At 36.4% G+C, this 19,014-nt stretch overlaps 2 protein-coding genes across 2 annotated transcripts; both read right to left on the minus strand.

The window, feature by feature from the left end:
• Window positions 1-12,155: 12,155 nt before the first annotated feature.
• Window positions 12,156-13,724, minus strand: LOC133799878 (uncharacterized). Its single transcript, XM_062237865.1, has 5 exons — window positions 13,614-13,724; window positions 13,288-13,533; window positions 13,153-13,206; window positions 12,742-12,939; window positions 12,156-12,564 (listed from the first exon to the last, which is right to left on the minus strand). The coding sequence occupies exons 1-5, from the start codon at window positions 13,722-13,724 to the stop codon at window positions 12,316-12,318; spliced, it is 858 nt and encodes a 285-aa protein (XP_062093849.1). The 3' UTR covers window positions 12,156-12,315.
• An 812-nt stretch (window positions 13,725-14,536) lies between these two features.
• LOC133799879 (uncharacterized) lies at window positions 14,537-18,272 on the minus strand. The gene is made up of 7 exons (XM_062237866.1): window positions 18,244-18,272; window positions 18,017-18,161; window positions 17,227-17,869; window positions 15,987-17,110; window positions 15,618-15,884; window positions 15,121-15,536; window positions 14,537-14,825 (listed from the first exon to the last, which is right to left on the minus strand). The coding sequence occupies exons 1-7, from the start codon at window positions 18,270-18,272 to the stop codon at window positions 14,537-14,539; spliced, it is 2,913 nt and encodes a 970-aa protein (XP_062093850.1).
• Window positions 18,273-19,014: the final 742 nt, after the last annotated feature.

Consider the following 19,014-nt stretch of genomic DNA (forward strand, 5'->3'; position numbering starts at 1 on the left):
CAAACATGTACACGCCGCTTCACACCTGCTACACTCATGGTTGGTTGGCCTTCTCTTTACCCTTACCTGCACCACAGAGCATCTGTGAGCCGAAGCCCAGCAAGAAAACCCACAAACAGATAACATATGCAGCATATATAACAAGCATATAAACAGGCCGCCAGTGGGCTAAACACATACGGCCTAGCCATCCCAGGCGTTTACCAAGCCCTGGGTTCACGGACCACACCGTGAGGATATCCCAGGCATCCTTTTAGGGACTCACCCTGGCAACTCGCACCCCACGTGCTCAACGCTGCTCCCAGCCCCTTGCCGTACTCGGCCTTGCACTCAACGTTCCTAACGCTGTTCCCGGCCCTTCGTCGTTCCCGGTCCCAGCTGTTCTCGGCCTATACCGTTCCCAGCTCTTGCCGATCATTCACATAATAGCATACATAGCATAGCAAGCAAGTACAAAATTCTAACATATTCAGTTAAAGGGCTACGCCCCGCAGTTCAAACACAATGGGCTCAGCCCTGCATACCAGTCCTATTCAAACAAGGGGCTCAGCCCTGCATACAAGCTCTATGGGAACAAGGGTTTTCTTACCTGAGACCCGAGCTCTCCGAGCACCGATGTCCCGAGCACAGTTCACTAACTTGAGCCTCTCCGAAATCCTAGTCACAACACATTAAAAACATCCATCCATCAAGTTCTAATCCAATAAATAACTTTGAGCCATAACCCTAACCTCCGGGACCTTGAATTCTATCAATCCGGGTGATAAAATCCATTCCGAGCCTTAACCATTGAATTCCCAAGCCTAAACACCCTTAAAAATGCAGACTAGCACTAAGAGTCGCAGCCCCTCCCTCAAGCGACGTGGCTAGCCTCAAAACAGAGGCTAGCACTCCCCTGCAACACACACGGGCCGCGGCGTGCACACCAAGCGCCGTGGCGCGCCCCTCCTATGGCCGCGGCCCTCACCTCCGAACCCAGAATTCTTCACCAATTTCCTATATTTCCTCAAGCCAATTGACCCTAGAACTTAGCTAGCAATCCCTGATAATTAACACAGCATACCAGCTCAATATCAACATCAAAAACCCATTAGAATATGCTCCGAAACTCAACTAAAACACTCAAGAACAATCCAAACTTAACTAACATGCAAACTCTAACAAGCCAGCTGCAATTCTACACATAATATTTATAATTAAAGCTTACCCCTTGCTGAATTAAACCTTAGAACCAGCCCTTTATGCTCCAAGCTCTAAGCTCCCTAAATTCCCAGCTGAACTCCTTAGACCTTATTCTTGATTCCACCAAGGATTCTCCCAATCTTCAAATGGAGAGAAGAAGAAAGACCACCTCAAGAGAGAAAAAAAAGGAAAGAGTCGGTTTCTGAATACTCTACACAATTCTGAGTTTTGTTTTACTTAACTTAAGTCTATGTGGTTACCTCAAGGCTCGGGGTACCAAAACGTCCCCGAGGGCAAAATGGTAAATTTCCCCAATGTCCCTTCCTAGACATTCTATCCTCAAATATATCTCCAAATATTTATTTTCATAACCCGATAATCCCATAACACACCTAGTACCCAAATTACCCCTCGACTCGCCCCGAGTCAGAATCTCAACCCCGTTGTGACTCTCTGGCTAACCGCTCCCCAGGACTGTCTCGAATCGTACTGCACAGACATATCACATATATATAACATTTATCGCACTTATGCCCCTAATATCCAGATGGGGCCCACATGCACATTTAACTCAACTAAACATGCATCATTATCATATATTCACATAAATCCACATATGAACATATTAAATCATTTATTGCCCTCCAGGCACACTAATCAAGGCCCTAAGCTCGATTAGCAAATTCAGGTCGTTACAAAGGTCCTGAGAAGTTATCTAGTATTTTCCAGGTGCAGCAGATGCCATCTGGGAGAATGCCGAGCGAAGACATGTTTTCTATGTGGAATAGTTGGGCACTTCAAGAAGGATTGGATGAGGTTAAAGAATGGAGAACCAAGGAGTGTAGATAGCTCGACTCCAACTCGAGTGTCTGCCTTGATGCAGTTAGAGCCCGAGGCTAGTCCATCAGAGGTGACAGGCTGGCTTTCTAGTTCTTGTTCTTTTATATTGTGCTAATTGAGTCTGGTGCTACGTCTTTTAGTAGAGACATAGATATGTGGTACATAATATATGATTATTATGCTATGGGGCTTGAGATTTTAGTATCTACAAGGGGGATTGCTAATTTTCAGAAGATGGGTAAAAGTATTATTGGTAGAAAGTTAGCAATAATAATTTATTGAGGTTGTTATATGAGGATTTTGATATGATTCTGAGTATGGATTAGTTTTCCAAATAAGCGACAACCATGGACTGTAAGAAAGGATGGTAACTTTTGAGTTTAAAAGGGAAGTTGCGTTCACGAGACGCCTAGCTATTGTGGTAGGTACCACTAGGGTTATATCAGTTAGACTAGATTAAAATTGGATCAGCCAATGAGGTTTCAGATAGGTTTACAAGGATTCTCTTGGATCGTTGTTGAGTCAAGGAATTGAGTGTGCTATGAGATTAAGGCAGGGATATAACTGGTATCAAAGACATTATGAAGAATGGAACTAGCTAAGAAAAAAGAATTAAAGGTTCAGTCGAAGAAGTTATTTTACTTGAGGGTTGATCAGACGAAGCATTTTACCACGGGACAGGTCAACACCATTTGTTAAGAAGAAGGCCAAGTCTACGAGAATGTGTACCTCATATGGATAGCCAAATAAAGTAATTGCCAAGAATAGGTATCCATTGCCAAGGATGGATGATTCATTTGTCTGGTTGTAAGGTAGGACTGTGCTCTTAAGAATCGACCCTCATCTGGTTATTACTAGTCGAGGATCAAGGAAATAGACATTTCAATAATTACCTCTCACACTAAGTATAATGTGATGGATTATTAGTGAAGGCTCTTGAACAGACCAATGCTTCAGGGGCCCATGTAAATTCAACAAGCAAAGAGTGCAGGGATGATTTTGACAAGTTGTATTCAGATCCATTGAATTTTTTTGGACCACTTTCAGTTAGAAAACAAAACACATGTTATGTTTTCATTGATATTACTGAGGCTGAGGAAGCAAGGATTACAGGTAAGGTTTCGGAAGGGATAAGTTCTGATTTCTCCAAAGGATATTCAAGGTTACATTATGGGATTTTAATAGTTGAAATAAGGGTTGATTATCATGCCATAGGTATCAATATAGCATGTGCTAGACTGATAAAGGAGGACGGTGCGGTGGACACTGTCCTTGCTTGAAATGTGAGGTTAATAGTGCAGTGCATCAAGGACTAGGGTGTGCCCGTGTATAGACTGAAAAAGGTGATTGATCGTGCTTAACAGTGGATAAAGGAATAAGAACATAGTTGTTGTACTTGGGACTTTGAGTTGATAGTAATACCAGATAGCCATGGTTGGAATGAGGTGACAACACTTATGGAAAAGAAGTGCTTGCACTAGCATAAAAAAAATATTAAAGCGTTTTGTCACCCTTAGAGGTAACCATGAGATAAGGTATTGGTGGGAACTGGTGAAGGACTCATATTGAAAACCTTTATTACTCAGAGAAAACTAATGTGGAGGCTGACACCTTGAGTGAGAAAGGTCTGTGCCAGTTGTATGATTCATAATGGAATGTAGTAAAGTCAGGTGAGGTAGCGACTGAGATTGGTACAGAATCTGCGTTTGACAATTGGTAGATATACCTCTATGAACAATGAAATACAAAGAGAAAATCATGTAGGAATGGCTAAGAATCCTACAACTTTAACATGGATAGGTTAAGAAATGAGGATCAGATACATGATCTGATGGATGCTGGCGCCAAGGGGAGATTCTGGATGAGTCTTATACCACCCCTTATGATTGTTGTATCCATGAAGTTTGAATGGGTGTTAAGACCTAAAATTTGTATACCTGGAGCGTACTGCCTAATCTTTTAGCAAGTGAGAGATGAAAATCAGAGGCCAGAAAGGCTACTATGACTCTAGGGTATCCCAAAGTTAGTATGAAGGGATATAGAGATGGGCATAATAGGTGAATCACCTCAGGTTGCAGATTAGACGATTGGGAATGAGTTTATGTGAAAGGAGACCGTACGTCTCCGTGGGTCATCGGAGTCGATAGAGTCACATTAAAACCCTTTATTCATTTTTTCTAGGATCTGGAAAGGGTCATAAAGGGGGATGAGTATAAGATTGGAATTTGGAATTATTGGTTACCTTCAGTCAAACTTACCTCCTGAAGGAATAACTCGGACTTTAAGTATTTTACTTCGAATATATAAATTTTTGGGACAATGAAGCAAGTACGGTCCCTGGATTGGATTGTCACGGGGGTGAAAACCGGTCAACATCCTGAGTGAATTTGGATAAGATATTGTGAAATAGGGAATGAAAATTCCTTATTACAGAAAATGAAATGCGAGACAGGAAGTATTCTGGTTCGGAATCGGTTTGGAGGACCAATGACATTATTAAGGATTGTTATGGCAGGAGTGTCTGCTCTATTGAAAAGACATAAGAGTTCACAAATTTGAATATGGGAACGTGGAGTTTCGGGATTGGAGACTTTGTACTTTTTCTAGTATTGCTAATAAAAGTAATAATTTGGAAAGAAAGGGAAAACATGACTCTAGGTTGTTAGATTTTTTAAATCCTAGCTAGGATTAGGCCAGGGGCCTACAAAGTAGCCTTACCCCAGCATGGGTAGAGGCTCATAAGGTGTTACTAGTTCCAATGCTAAGGAAAGAGGTGTTGAGTACTACCCCTATTTGGATGAAGAGACCTTGGGATTTCAATAAGACTTATTGTGTTAGAGAAAAGCCAGTGGAAATCCTGAATAGAAGAGATAAAGTCTTACAGAATAAGACTGTCACTTTAGTGAGGGTGTTAGGAAGAAATAGTAAGGTAAAGAACTTGAATCCAAAGTTAGAGTCAGCTATGCGGGATCAGTATCATGAAGTGTTGGAACAAATTTCGAGGACGAAATTTCAATAAGGAGGGGATAGTTGTAACGTCCCAAAATTCGCAAAAAAGGCTTAGTGCCTTAATTACTGTGCCAGGAGGGCATAATCAGGGTATATGTGAAATAAAATGAATATATGTGTGATTATGTGGCATATATGGTTTATATGATGATATGAGTATTAATGCAAGTTTATGTGTATTAAATATGCATGGGGACCTATTTTGCTAATTAGGGCATATCTGTAATATTTGACCTGTTGAGGGTATATTTGTATTATATATGCTTTATGAGTGAGACTACAGTGTTATGGGGATATATTTCAGATGTGTAGCCCGAGGCGCTCCTAGTGGGCGAGTTAGCGGAAAAGTCACAACAAGGTCAAATACCTAGCTCGGGGTGTGCCTATTGGTATTTTAGTAATTTAGTACATTACTAGGGTTTACCGATCTAGAAATTCAAATTCCTAACCCAATAGCACCATATAAATAATGATCCATCATTCAAAAATACATTCAAAAAAATACATTCATCCATTCAATACACATATCAACATACATATAAAAAATGCAAGAAACCCACACAACATTTAATATATATATATATGTAGACTGCTCTAATAACAATTGTTGATATTAAATGTGAAAATTAGAATACGCAGCGGAATTGGATCTTTTAAAAACTTAGTAATACCAGCTAGGATCATACATATATAGATATATTAAATCACATACAAATAGATAAAAGATTACCTCTTGAAGCCTATCAAGTTTCCCTGAATCATTTTGTATAAATCAACAATATTCCTATTCTTATTATGAAAGCTCATACCTTAGCCTTCCAACACATGAGATCTAGAGAGGATTGAGAAGAGAGGGACAATAAAAATTTCTAGAATTTCAGGTTTAGGAAATTCTAACATTTCTTTTCTTTAGAGAGAATTTGACAATCAAAACAATTTCTGAAAACTTCTACTTTGAAAGTATCGCTTCTTTCAGTTTTATGAAGATAATTTACTAATTTAATTAATCTTTATTTTATTTAGAATTAAACTGGTCAATTACATCTATTGTAATTATTTAATTTTAAATAATATTTAAAAAGAATAATTAAGTAAACAAATTTTTTAAAATTCAAAATTCAAATCATAGGGATAGAAAATATCCCTGGGTGGCGCCACTACTTGTACAATATAGTGAGTGGCATGAGAAGCATTAGAAATTTTCCTAATTTTCTCATTTGTTTGTTTAATTAATATTTAAAACACTATATTTATTATAAAATAAATATTAGTTAATTCAAAATTAACTTTATCTTAAAATATCATTTTTAAATAAATAAATAAATTTGTTATTATAAATATCTTATAATGAGATAATTATTAATCTCTCTATATTAATCCAAACATGATTAATATTTACTTTAACATATAGTGTTTCAAAATAAAAATTATATAGTGAAATAATTAATTAATTCAAAATTAATCAATTGCCCATAATCATCATATTATTATTTCCTTGCCCCGGCAAATTAATTCATTTGCAATTAACTCCTCTCTACAAATATTCCTTATGACATCCTTACCCTTGATAGTGTAGGACAGAGGTGACCTAGGGACCATGGATCTATAAGACGAAGCTCCAATAAACTAGATTATTTATGAAACTCTTTAATCTAATAATCTTATTTATTAATTCATGATTACTCCACTATAAATATGAAATTTCACTCTAAGTATATATAGAACTATAATTACAGAGTTTTCTTTGAAGTCCATCGATACAATAAATAAAGGTAGTTCTGTCCTCCAACTATTGGTTCGTTAATTAGAGCTAGTCAAAATTACTGTTTTACCATTCTATCCTCCAACTACTATTAATTCACTAGCAAATATTTAATCTATAATCAAATTATAGATTTGAGCTCAATAACTATTCAGTTCTAGAATTAACCCTTAAGGGAACCCATATTCGATCCGTTAGGAAACTGTGGATTCCATTATTGTAAATCATGTTCCCAGCCTACTTGTAAATCTCTATTATATATAGTTCCTTTACCAAGATGTCTATCCACATCAGTAATTAGAATCTAGACTACTTGCATCCTGTAAGCTTAGTAAACCGAACTAGTAACCATTCATTAAAGATTCCACACTTTAATATGTTACTAACTATTTATTCATTATATATGATCTTAATTCTCTCGTACTGATACAAGATCATATCCTCATAAATGAATATGGAATTTTCTTGATATTCATATAAATTATTCAAATAATAATTATAACATTCAAATATAGTAAAATTATACTTTTATTTAAATCAATAAAATATCTTTACATGCTTTTAGGGCATAAATCCTAAAACTTCTTCACTCAGAAGGAGTTAAATATGAGGCAGAAAAGGTGGTTAGAATTAGTAAAATACTATGATTGCGAAATTCTATACCACCCAGGCAAGGCCAACGTAATGGCTCATGCACTTAGTAGCCGGGGACATGGAAGTGTCTCAGCCCTGAGTACTGTAGAGGCACCGTTGCAGAAAGAGATCATCAGTGCAGGGATAGAGTTGGTTACAGGAGGCCTAGCAAATCTTACCCTACAATCCACCTTGCTAGATCAGATTAGGGAAGGGAAGAAAGTAGATGAAGCCCTAGTGAAGCAGGAGGCTTTGGTTTAAGAAAACGGTGACTGTGACTTCTCTATGTCCAAGGGAGGGTTGCTACGATACAAGGATAGAATCTGGTGTAGAATGATGATGATTTAAGACTGAGTATTATGAAAGTGGCACATACGACACCCTCTTCCTTACTTTAGTGTAATGTCCCTTGATAATGAGGCTTGGTGCCTTGATTAGTGTGCTTGCAGAGCATAATTGGATTTATGTGTGAAATTAATTAAACATATGTGTGATTATGTGGTATACATGATGTATATGGCAATAGGAATATATATGCACATTTATGTGCATTAAATATGCATGTGGGTCCGTTCTTGTTATTGAGGACATATTTGTAATTTTGGCCAATTAAGGGCTTAAATGTAATTATGAGTGTGTTATGACTGAGACCACATTATTATGTGGGTATATTTGTGATATTTGGCTCGAGGCGGTCCTAGTGAGCGGATTGGCGAAATAGTCACAATGGTGTCAAATACCCAGGTCAAGATGAGCCTGGGGGTATTTTGGGAATGTAGTTCGTATTCGAGATTGATCGTGTAACGGGTAGTTATTTGGCAATTATTTGGGTTTTCCGGGTTTAATTAGGGATTTATAGGACTACTTGGGGAATTAGCGAGAAATATGGCAAATGACGATATTGCCCTTGGGGGTGTTAAAGAGAAAGGTTTGTGTAATGCCCTACTACCTTAGAGTCATTACTAAGTGAGGTTAAAATGTGCAACTAACTCGCTAGACGAGATTTTTTAAGAAAAAGTGTGATTAAACAGAAGTTTAGGCTGTAATCTTTCAAAGGTATTCTATTTCATTAAAAGTTCAAAAGTTTAACTTACAGGATCCCATAACTCAGTTTATAAAATATTTACAACTCAAAACAAGTTTACAAGTAATTAACCATAAAAAACTAGGGTTTGTACAGCCATTCTAAAAAATGTCCCCAACCAAAGCAGTCGGGCAGGCCAAACATGTACGCGCCGCCCCCACGCTCTCCGTACTCATGGCTGGTTGACTTTCTCTTTGCCCTTACCTTCAACACAGAGCACCCGTGAGCCGAAGTTCAGCAAAAAAACTCAACAGTACATAACATATGCATAATATACAGTCATTACAGTAGATATCTCAAATCTAGTCAGACAGTCCATATAATCTAACACATACACGACCATGCCGTCCCAGAAGCGTTACCAAAGCCTGGGATCTCGGTCTACACCTTCAGGATATCCCATGTATCCACTGGGGTCTCACCCTAACCACGAGCACTCCATGTGCTAGGTGGTATTCCTAGCCCCACTGCCGTTCTCGGCCTTCGCCGTTCTCGGCCTTTCGCCGTTCCCATCCCTTCGCCGTTCATTCACCTATTTCCACATTTAGCATTCTCAAATAACAGTCAGATATATAATCATCCATGTTATGCTACATCCTAGCTATAATACAATCTAGGGCCGCGCCCTGCAACAAAGCTAAGGGCCCGAGCCCTGCTCTACGGGTGCTACAGTTTTCATACCTGTATCCCGAGCTTTCCGATGCACCACGGTCACAAGCACGGTCCTCTAGCACGAGCCTCTCCAAAATCCTAGTCACAACACATATAAAACACTCTTTAATGCTAGCCAATCCAAAACCACTTTCCGGGGCCAATCCCGCTCTCTCGGAACTCCCAAATCCCTAAAACAATACATCGAAGATATCCCCCAAACCCCCGGAGCAAAGGCTCAAAATTGCAAAATCTTGTGTTCTAAAAATGGCCTAGCGCCGCGGCGCTACCCTACAGGGCCACGGCGCCCAGAAAGTCAGAGAGCTTCCCCTGCCCAGAATTAGCCTCGCGTCGCGGCGCCCAAGAACAGGGCCGCGACGCTCCTTCGCGAACCCAGAATTCTGGGTTTTCCCCTGCGTTTTTCCCGAACCAAAACCACTTCAAATTATCCCAAACTCATACCTAAGCCCCAAAATCAACTCAAAACCCCAAATAGACCATTCAACAACCTATAAACCTCAACGACAAGCTCAATTACTCACTTACACTCAAGATCCACTCTTGAGTTTCATGCCTTAGTAATTCAAACCAGAAAGTTAAAAGCTTAAACCTAAACCCAAACCACACTTCAAATTCCCTAATTCATAACAGAAATAAACTGTACAATTACACAAAATCCTTACCTTGAGTGAAGAGTCCAACCTCTAGCTTCCTTGCTTCTAGCTCCAAGTCAAGCCTTATAATTCCCACAAGCTGAATTCCCACAAAACCAGCCATAACTATCCTTGAATTTCCACATTCAATCTCTAAAAATTCAAACTTAAATTCAACAAAAAAAAAGTTCTAACTCTTACCTCTGAATAACCTTGGCCTAAGATTGATCTTGATTACTTCAAACCCCTTGATTCTCCTTCCAAGACTCAAATTCAGCTTCCTTCTTCTGTTTTTCTTTTGCTCTATTTCTAGGTCTCAAAATTCAGCATAAACCACCATCACCAAGTATTATACGTGAAGCACCCTTTCCCTTCAGCTCAAGCTTATCTATCCTGCCAAATGACTATTCTACCCTTCCATAAATACCCATTCCTAACTAAACCTCAAGGTCACTTTTGTCAACTCATCTCTATTGCAATTCTACCATTTTCCTATCACAACTTGTTACTCTCAGCAGTTACCTAAGGTTACACAAGTTACCAAATTACCAGTTACCATTAACTCACAAGAACCCAATTACAAAATCCCCAAAATACCCCTGGGCTCCTCCCGAGCCGGGTATAAAATCCCGTTGTGACTTTTGAGTTATCTAGCTCTCTAGGACCGTCTCGACACGTGCATCACATTAATATCACCACATCCACGTGGTACAAATCACATAACATAATTATCACATTTATACCCTCAACGGGATAAAATTACCAATTTACCCCTATCATGCAAACAGGGCCCACATGCATATTTATACTACCTAAACATGCATTCTAATCACATATTCATTTAAATTCACATATTATCATATTAATTCACTTATTGCCCTCCAGGCACGCTAATCAAGGTCCTAAACCTTATTAGCAACTTAGGGTGTTACAGTTTGACCTTGGGGTTTATTGGTCATTTTGGTGCCAAGGGGATAACTTAGAAAGTAACTAGAAACACCAAAATTCACTCAGCTCTCTCCCTCTATTAGCTTTGTTGAGGCTTTTGGATTTTGAAGAGGATGGTGTGAGATTTGAGGTTGTGAATTGGGGGAAATCAAAGCTAGGAGCAGATTAGAGGTAGCTGAAGGTCAAGATCACGGTGAGGTAAGGTTCTTTTCTCTTGTTGTAATGGAATTCTGCTATGGTTTAAGCGTTTTTTTTTTGCTAGGTTTAAAACTTTAGTTCCAATTATGAGTTTTGGTGAAGGTATGGAATAATTTTTTGGGTTATTGTGATGCTTAGGCTATGTTGATGAGGGTCCTAGACTCAATTTTAGGTTGGATTCAAGTTTAAGTAGAATTTTGGTGAATTTTGCTTTGGAAAACGCAGGGGAAAACATTGGGAAATTCTGGGTCTCGAGCTTGAGTCACGGGGCTGTTCTTCGAGCCCCGCGACCTGTGTGCATGAAAGGGCCTTCGTGGTTCTCTGAAATTGTAACGCCCTGGATAACCAAGACCGTTACACTCACTACAAGAAAAAATGCTTATTATAATACCAAAAAAGTATTATAAAATTATTATTATTATACTTTTTGAAGCATTAAGGAAAGTTGTGTTATCGTAAGTCATGACACTTTTCGTAATACATTTTTCCACTTATACTAAAGTATTATTGAAAACTCTATCATAAGACTTTTTTAGTATTATTTTAATATTTTAATATGCTTAAATTATCATTATCTTTAATATTTTTCATAAGACTTTAGTACTCTTATATTGAGAGTATTATTGAATACTCTACAATAATACATTTTTTGTGTTATTTTCTCATTTTTATAAGCTTAAAATATAATTATTGTTTTGATATTCATAATACTTTTTTATCCACTTATTTTACAATAATACACTTTTTGTGTTATTTTCTCATTTTTATAAGCTTAAAATATAATTATTGTTTTGATATTCATAATACTTTTTTATCCACTTATTTTACAATAATACATTTTTTGTGTTATTTTCTCATTTTTATAAGCTTAAAATATAATTATTGTTTTGGTATTCATAATACTTTTTTATCCACTTATTTTACAATAATACATTTTTTGTGTTTTTTTATCATTTTTATAAGCTTAAAATATAATTATTGTTTTGGTATTAATAATACTTTTTTATCCACTTATTCCATAATTATTTAGAAACACTAGTTAATTTTTATTTTATAAAACCTGTTTTTGTGATTCAAAACACTTGATGCAATATAATGTCTAATATTGAGTGTCAAACACTAACTCAATCAGCCTTAAAAATTATATCATATAATACATTAAAAAAAAATAGGGGAAAAAAAGATACTTCCAATATTGGCCAAGATCAATAATCAGCATAATCTCAAACTATAAACGACGTTCCCCAGTCTAAAGAGATTGTATTCAAACTCTTTTAAGCAACACAAAATGTAAGAAAACAAAAATTCATGGAAGTCTTGGAAACAAAAATACTGAATATGAAAACTGGCAGCCTTCACTTGAGAGGAATGAACCTGGATGAATGGGTAGCACCAATACCTGGTCTACCGTGGTTGACAGGCTTGTATGAGATAGAAAACTCAGCAAGGTAGTGTCCAATCATTTCAGGCTTGATCTCAACCTGGTTGAAGGTCTTGCCGTTGTACACACTGATGATGCTTCCGATCATCTCTGGAACAATAATCATGTTACGGAGGTGAGTTCTAACTGGTTCTGGCTTCTCACCTGCTGGGGCCTCCCTTTTCTGTTCAAAAATTGTAATAAAAGGATGCAGTTCGTTAAACATTAACTTCTATTTAACCATGATACAATTTAAGTGTCAATCACTAGTTAATCTATGTCTACTCAAAGTATAAACACAGAGGAAAAAAAACTGACCTTAACAGTAAGCTCCATCATTGAAATGACACCTTGGAACAACCTTCTCCGAAGGCCATGCAATAATAGAGCCAACAACTTCTTGTATGGTGATCATTGAGTGGCTAGGACAAAACAAATAAGCACTCGGTGAGATAGCAATGTCAACCCACACTCGCATGAATTCGGGTCCAAGAGGAATCCCATGAACATGTGTCTTTGGATCACTAGAAGACCAACGACCTTCAGCAACCATTTCACCCTTCCAATCAAGCAAGTAACAAGCACTATTCATATCTGAAAAGTTATGGCTCTCTTCATGGACAACACTCTTGTCACAATGATTCAATGAAGAACATGAAGGATTTAATTAACAACATGAACAGAAACCAAAGAACAAAGTTAAAAATCAAGAATTTTCATGACCCATGACACATCAGAAATTATATTTAAAGGACACAAAATAATTGTTTACCTTTCGAGAATGATTAATGTGAGATGGTCCATCACTTGTTGATACTTTACCACCCTAAAAATAAGACAATAAGTTAGATTTTGACCTAACATAATGATAGAACATATTTAAACACGAATAAGTGGGAATTTTTACATTTTCCTTAAAAAGTTTGAGCAATTCAGCAAGTTGCTTCTTCATGTTGTGTTGTTCTTTTTCAAGTACTTCAATCTTGTCTTGATACATATGAACAACAGTCAATTTTGATTTTGACATCCCTCTTCCTTGGCCAATTTGACGACCAGATTTTGGTTCACCGAACAATATTGTTAGTGCATCATCTTCGATATTTTTTATAGTTTCAGAATTTGGGTTTTCACGTATAATGTCATCTAATTGCCCCTACATATCAATTTTTAAAGTTAAAGTACAAGAGTAAAAGTAAGTATAAACATCCAAAATTGTGAGTAATAAGTACTCACCAAAAATTCAGAAGTTGTTGAGTTGATTGGCTCACCATTCTTCCTAGTATGGGCTTTCTGAAATGTCTGAACCCTAGTTATATTCGCACCATGATTTTGTTTAGTCTGCATATTACATAGGATATCATGGAGAAAATTAAATAATGCAATTAGATAAACTTAAATTAAAAGATCTTTTTTTAGTTTATGAAATACCATATCATCAATTGTTCGAGCATATCCTCTTCTACTTAAGGTGTGTGGAATAGTTTTCTTTCTTCTCTCTTGAAATTTAGCTCGTAAAGCCTATTTAAGAAGGGTGTTGGCTCAGTAGTGAAAAAAAAACTAAATAGACATTGAATTAATTAGTTATATACATACCATATGCTCTTTACTAGTTTTCTGTTTAATAAAAGCCCTCCACTCTACATCACTCTTGATGCAATCTGGTTTTAGTGCTTGTCATTCACTTTCAGTTTTAGCACTAATAATGTCTTTGACAAGCCTAGATTTTGAGGCTCTCCATAGGTCAACCATCATTTGAAAGCAATACTTCTTTTCCCAATCTTGATGTAAATCATACTTGGCCTACAATAAGATAAGAGGTTAAGATTATGAATAATTATATTTAGGAACATCTGAGCTAACATCCAATAAATAAAAAAGTCAAAATAATTCTCAAGGTTAACAAATACTACACAAAACAATACCTGAATAGATGCCCAAAGAACATCTCTCATGATTGGTGTCATTTTCCTCCAATCGGAAAGAGTGTAAGGAACAATCTCTCTCACAAGAGTACCAACAAAAGATGCAAATTGTATTGAATTATCACCAATTGGTTGGCCATTCATGTTCCACTTGATTTTTATCAATTCACCATTCCTTCTAGTAAGATTAGCTAGGATAGTTCTGCCTCTAGTCTTCTTGGTAATCATCTCTAATTATTCATTTGCATTATGATCTTGAGGTGTTGCTTCAAATTCAACTTGAAATGTAGTACTTGTATTTTGTAATCGAGTTGATTTTCTACAAGTGTCTACCTTATGTTGACTTGAAATAGGAGAGTTAGTTATACTTTGGTCAAGAGCTGTCTCTATCACTTCAGGTGAGTCAATTAGAATCATGTGACGAGTTGTTGCCCTTGTACTAAGAGCTGGTGGTGAGTCAATGACAACCCTAGTAGCTGGTGCAGGCAATTTACGTAGAGAAGTCTTTCTTTTACGAATTGGGCTGTCATGTAGCAAGTCATCACCACCAAGTTGATACTTCAAGGATGCTCTTCTTTTTTTGTTGTCTTTGCCTATTCACAGTATAGTCATTTTCTAGTTGAAAGCACTGCACCAAAAAAACATAGATCGTAGATTAAGGTTATTAGTGACAAAGTAATATCACACAACATAGATTAATGCTAAGAGAGAGAGAGAAATAAGGGAAGATTAACAAACATACATCAATGGTCAAAATTCATTATTTTTTATATTCTAGTCCAAAACACCCTCTATTTGAAGCCTTTAAAGCTATATACCAATTAGACGACTCATTTTCTCTTGCATAAAATGCCTTCTTAGCTTGCGATGCTAATATATATGGATCCCTAATGGATTGAGCTTGCCCTACACTAAAGTTCACAAGTGTATAGTACTCAAGCTTCTTAACACCACTTTGAATATTTGCCCAATCACACAAAAATAGTGGCACCTTAAAGGTGCGATAATCAAGTAAAATTATATCCTTGATAACTCCGAAATACTCTTCTTTATCATCAAATTTCCCACTGTCATGAGCCTCTAAGTACACACCGCTGTCTTGAGTACTTTTCTCAGCTCCTTTTTTGTGAAACCGCATCCCATTGATCATATAACCTTTATAAGAAATTACAATGCGGCTTGGGCCTTCAGCCAATTGAGCTAACATGTTATCTACCTTCTCATATTTAGATAGCTGAAAAAGAAAATATTTGTTATTACATGAAATTTTTAAAAAATAATCAAAATATAAAATTGAAATTAGCATGTTTGTAACCTTCTCATAAAACCACAAAGAAAATTCTTTTGAATGTCGATTCCACAACAATGTTTGATTATCCTTCAAGTTTGGGTGCTTCTCTTTCAACTCATTGATATGCATATTGACAAATGGTGCGACAATACATGAGTTGAATAACACATAACGGTGTGCTATTGTTGCATCCACTTGGTCAAGCTCAAAAGATTTTCCAGCTGATAATGGACGTTTTTCTATGATTTCATCATCTTGAACATCACCAGAAGAAATCAATTCATCATTATGCTTTAAAAATGTCTCACAAAAGTGTACACATTCGATGGAAAGATAACAATTCGCAATACATCCTTCTGGGTGTGCATAATTTTATACAAAGCCTTTTAGTACTTTCATGTACCTTTCAAAATGGTACATCCATCGAAATTGCACAGGACCACATAGCCTAACTTCTCGTGGTAAATGGACAACTAAATGAATCATTAAATCAAAGAAAGAAGGTGGAAAATAATCTTCTAGTTTGCAAAGAATTTCAACAGCTTCAAATTCCAACTTTATAATCTCCTCCTTGTCAACCACACGCTGACACAATCCATAAAAAAACTTAGAAAGTCGAAGAATTGTCACTCTACAACCTTCTTCCATTAAACCCTTAATAGCAACAACTAATAATTGTTGCATAATCACATGATAATCATGAGATTTAAGACCCGTCAGCTTTTGTTTCTCCACATCTACACAATTGCTAATGTTAGAACTATAACCATAAGGCAATTTCAAGTCAAATAACCTCTTACAAAATAACTTCTTATCAACTTTTGATAATGTGTAGGCTGCGGCAGGAAGACGAATGATGCCATTTTCTTCGTAAGGATGGAGATTTGTCATGATACCCATCTTTTCCAAATCTAATCTCGATTCATAGTGATCTTTTGACTTCCCTTTGCAATTCAACAATGTATTGAGTATGCTTTCACAAACATTTTTCTCAACATGCATGACATCCAAGTTATGACGAACAAGCAAAATCTCCCAATAGGGTAAACTAAAGAAAATAGACTTTTTCTTCCACATTTTTTCTCCCTCATCATGACCCCTCTTTCTACCCTTTCCCAAACTATTAGTCAATTTATTCACTTGCTCGACCACTTCAATACCAATCAATATAGTTGGACATTCTGAAGCTTTTTTACTTAACTTGGATGTATACTTCTTTCTTCGATAACGATGTTGTTTTGGTAGAAATCTAGTATGATTGCAATAAGACATCTTCTTACTATGCTTCAACCAAATAGCATCTGTATACTCTCCACAAATAGGACAACCATATTTTCCTTTAGTCACACATCCAGCCAAGTTTCCATAAGCAGGAAAATCATTTATGGTCCATAGCAACATTGCCCTTAAATTGAAAAATTTCTTCGTAGAAGCATCATACGCATAAACGCCGTTCCATAATTCAAGTAATTCATCTATTAAAGGCTCCAAATAAACATCTATATCATTTCCAGGTGCTTTGGTCCAGGAATCAACATAGATAGAAATTTAAACTCATCCTTCATGCACAATGAAGGTGGTAAATTGTATACAATGAGCATTACTGGGCAGCAGCTGTATGCAGAACTCATACTTTTATAAGGGTTAATGCCATCAGCAGCAAGTCCTAATCGAAGGTTGTTAGGTTCAAGTGAAAAATCTGGCCATCTCTCATTAATTGCATCCCAAGCCTCTGAATCTACTGGGTGGCGCATCTTCCCATCTGTGCTTTTATTAGTAAAATGCCACTTTAGACTTGTAGCTGTCTCCTTGGATCTAAACATCCTTTGAAGCCTTGGTGTAATGGGAAAATATCTCAACAACTTTGTAGGTTGGCCTAGTAAAATCTCATTTGTGTGCACATTTTGTTTCCATCTTGAAGAATTACACTTGGGACATTCTTGGGCATCAATATTTTCTTTTGTAAACAAACAACAATCATTTACACAAGCATGGACATGCTTATAGTTAAGATTAAACTTCTTCAGAAACTTGTTAACTGCATACATAGATGTTAGAAGTAGATTATCTTCTGGCAACATAGCTTTGATCATCTCCAACATCTCAGTGAAACCAACATCTGAGAATCCATGCTTTATTTTCAGATTATATAGGCCAACAATAGATGAAAGTTTAGTGTACTTTAAGCAACCTTCATACAATGGTGATTCTGCATCCAACAATAGCCTATTAAAATCTTCATCGCTATTATCATAATCTAAATCATCAACATTAGTCTAATATGCTTCAACATCATTAGTCGAATATACTTCAGCAGTTTGAAATACATCATTTGAAGACCTAATATTTGTCGTGCTATTTTGATGTAGATCTTCTCCATGATGGAACCATGTTTTATAAGATTTGTCCATGCCATACACTACCAAGTGTTCAACAACTTCATTTGAAAGTTGATGTCTTAAATTCTGGCATTTGTTGCAAGGACAAAGAATCTTTTTCGGAAAACCAGCATTAATTATTGCATTCTTCACAAACTCCCTAGCTCCATTCTCATATTCCTTTGTAGCTCTACAATAGTCGGAGCATATTTCAATAATGAAGTCCTTGAACTCAAACTTAAATCCTAAACTATATATATTTTTTTACTAACCTGTTAAGATGGACCCAAGTTTTATCCATCTGCACTATACAACAATTATAACCATTCAATATATTGACTAAGAAAATCAGTAATATACCAAACCATCATTCAACACATAGGACAAGGAAACAATCAAAGCAAAATGACACCAAACTTGATGTCCAAAGTTGGTAATAAGAGCCTATATATCTTCATTTTTTAAACTTTTCTTCTGTGAGAAGGGACAAGAAGAAAACTAACATATATAAAACAAGAAATACAAAAGGCTATGCTATATGTGTATGCCAACACGCAATAAGTACATTCATACAATTATATGTTATAATCAAACCAATCAAACAAACAAACACAATTCAATTATAGGATAATCATAGACAAATCTACATAAAATCAAACAATATTTTCCCTACACTAGCAACCAACCATCTGCCAATATCAATTCAAACAACACACAAGTTTTCTTCCTTATCTCCGCAGCACACAAATTTCTCAGATCCTACTTCACTAAAACACACAAGTTCTCAACCTTCCGTTATCACCACAGCACACAGTAACAATCCCAGAACCTACTACACTATGGATGAATATTTAAGATATTCAAACTCCTCTAATATTTGCATAGTATTAAAATAAAAGTTAGAGGCATACCTCTTGCAAACTGTTGCAAAAAAAGTTTCTTTGAAGTTCGTCTCAACACATAAACATCTTTACAATGTAATAAGATATAATGAAAGTGAGTCAAATCTAAATTCATAAAATACGTGACAATTCATAAATATA

Source organism: Humulus lupulus, chromosome 9 (assembly GCF_963169125.1).
Source record: "Humulus lupulus chromosome 9, drHumLupu1.1, whole genome shotgun sequence".
Lineage (NCBI taxonomy): Eukaryota > Viridiplantae > Streptophyta > Magnoliopsida > Rosales > Cannabaceae > Humulus > Humulus lupulus.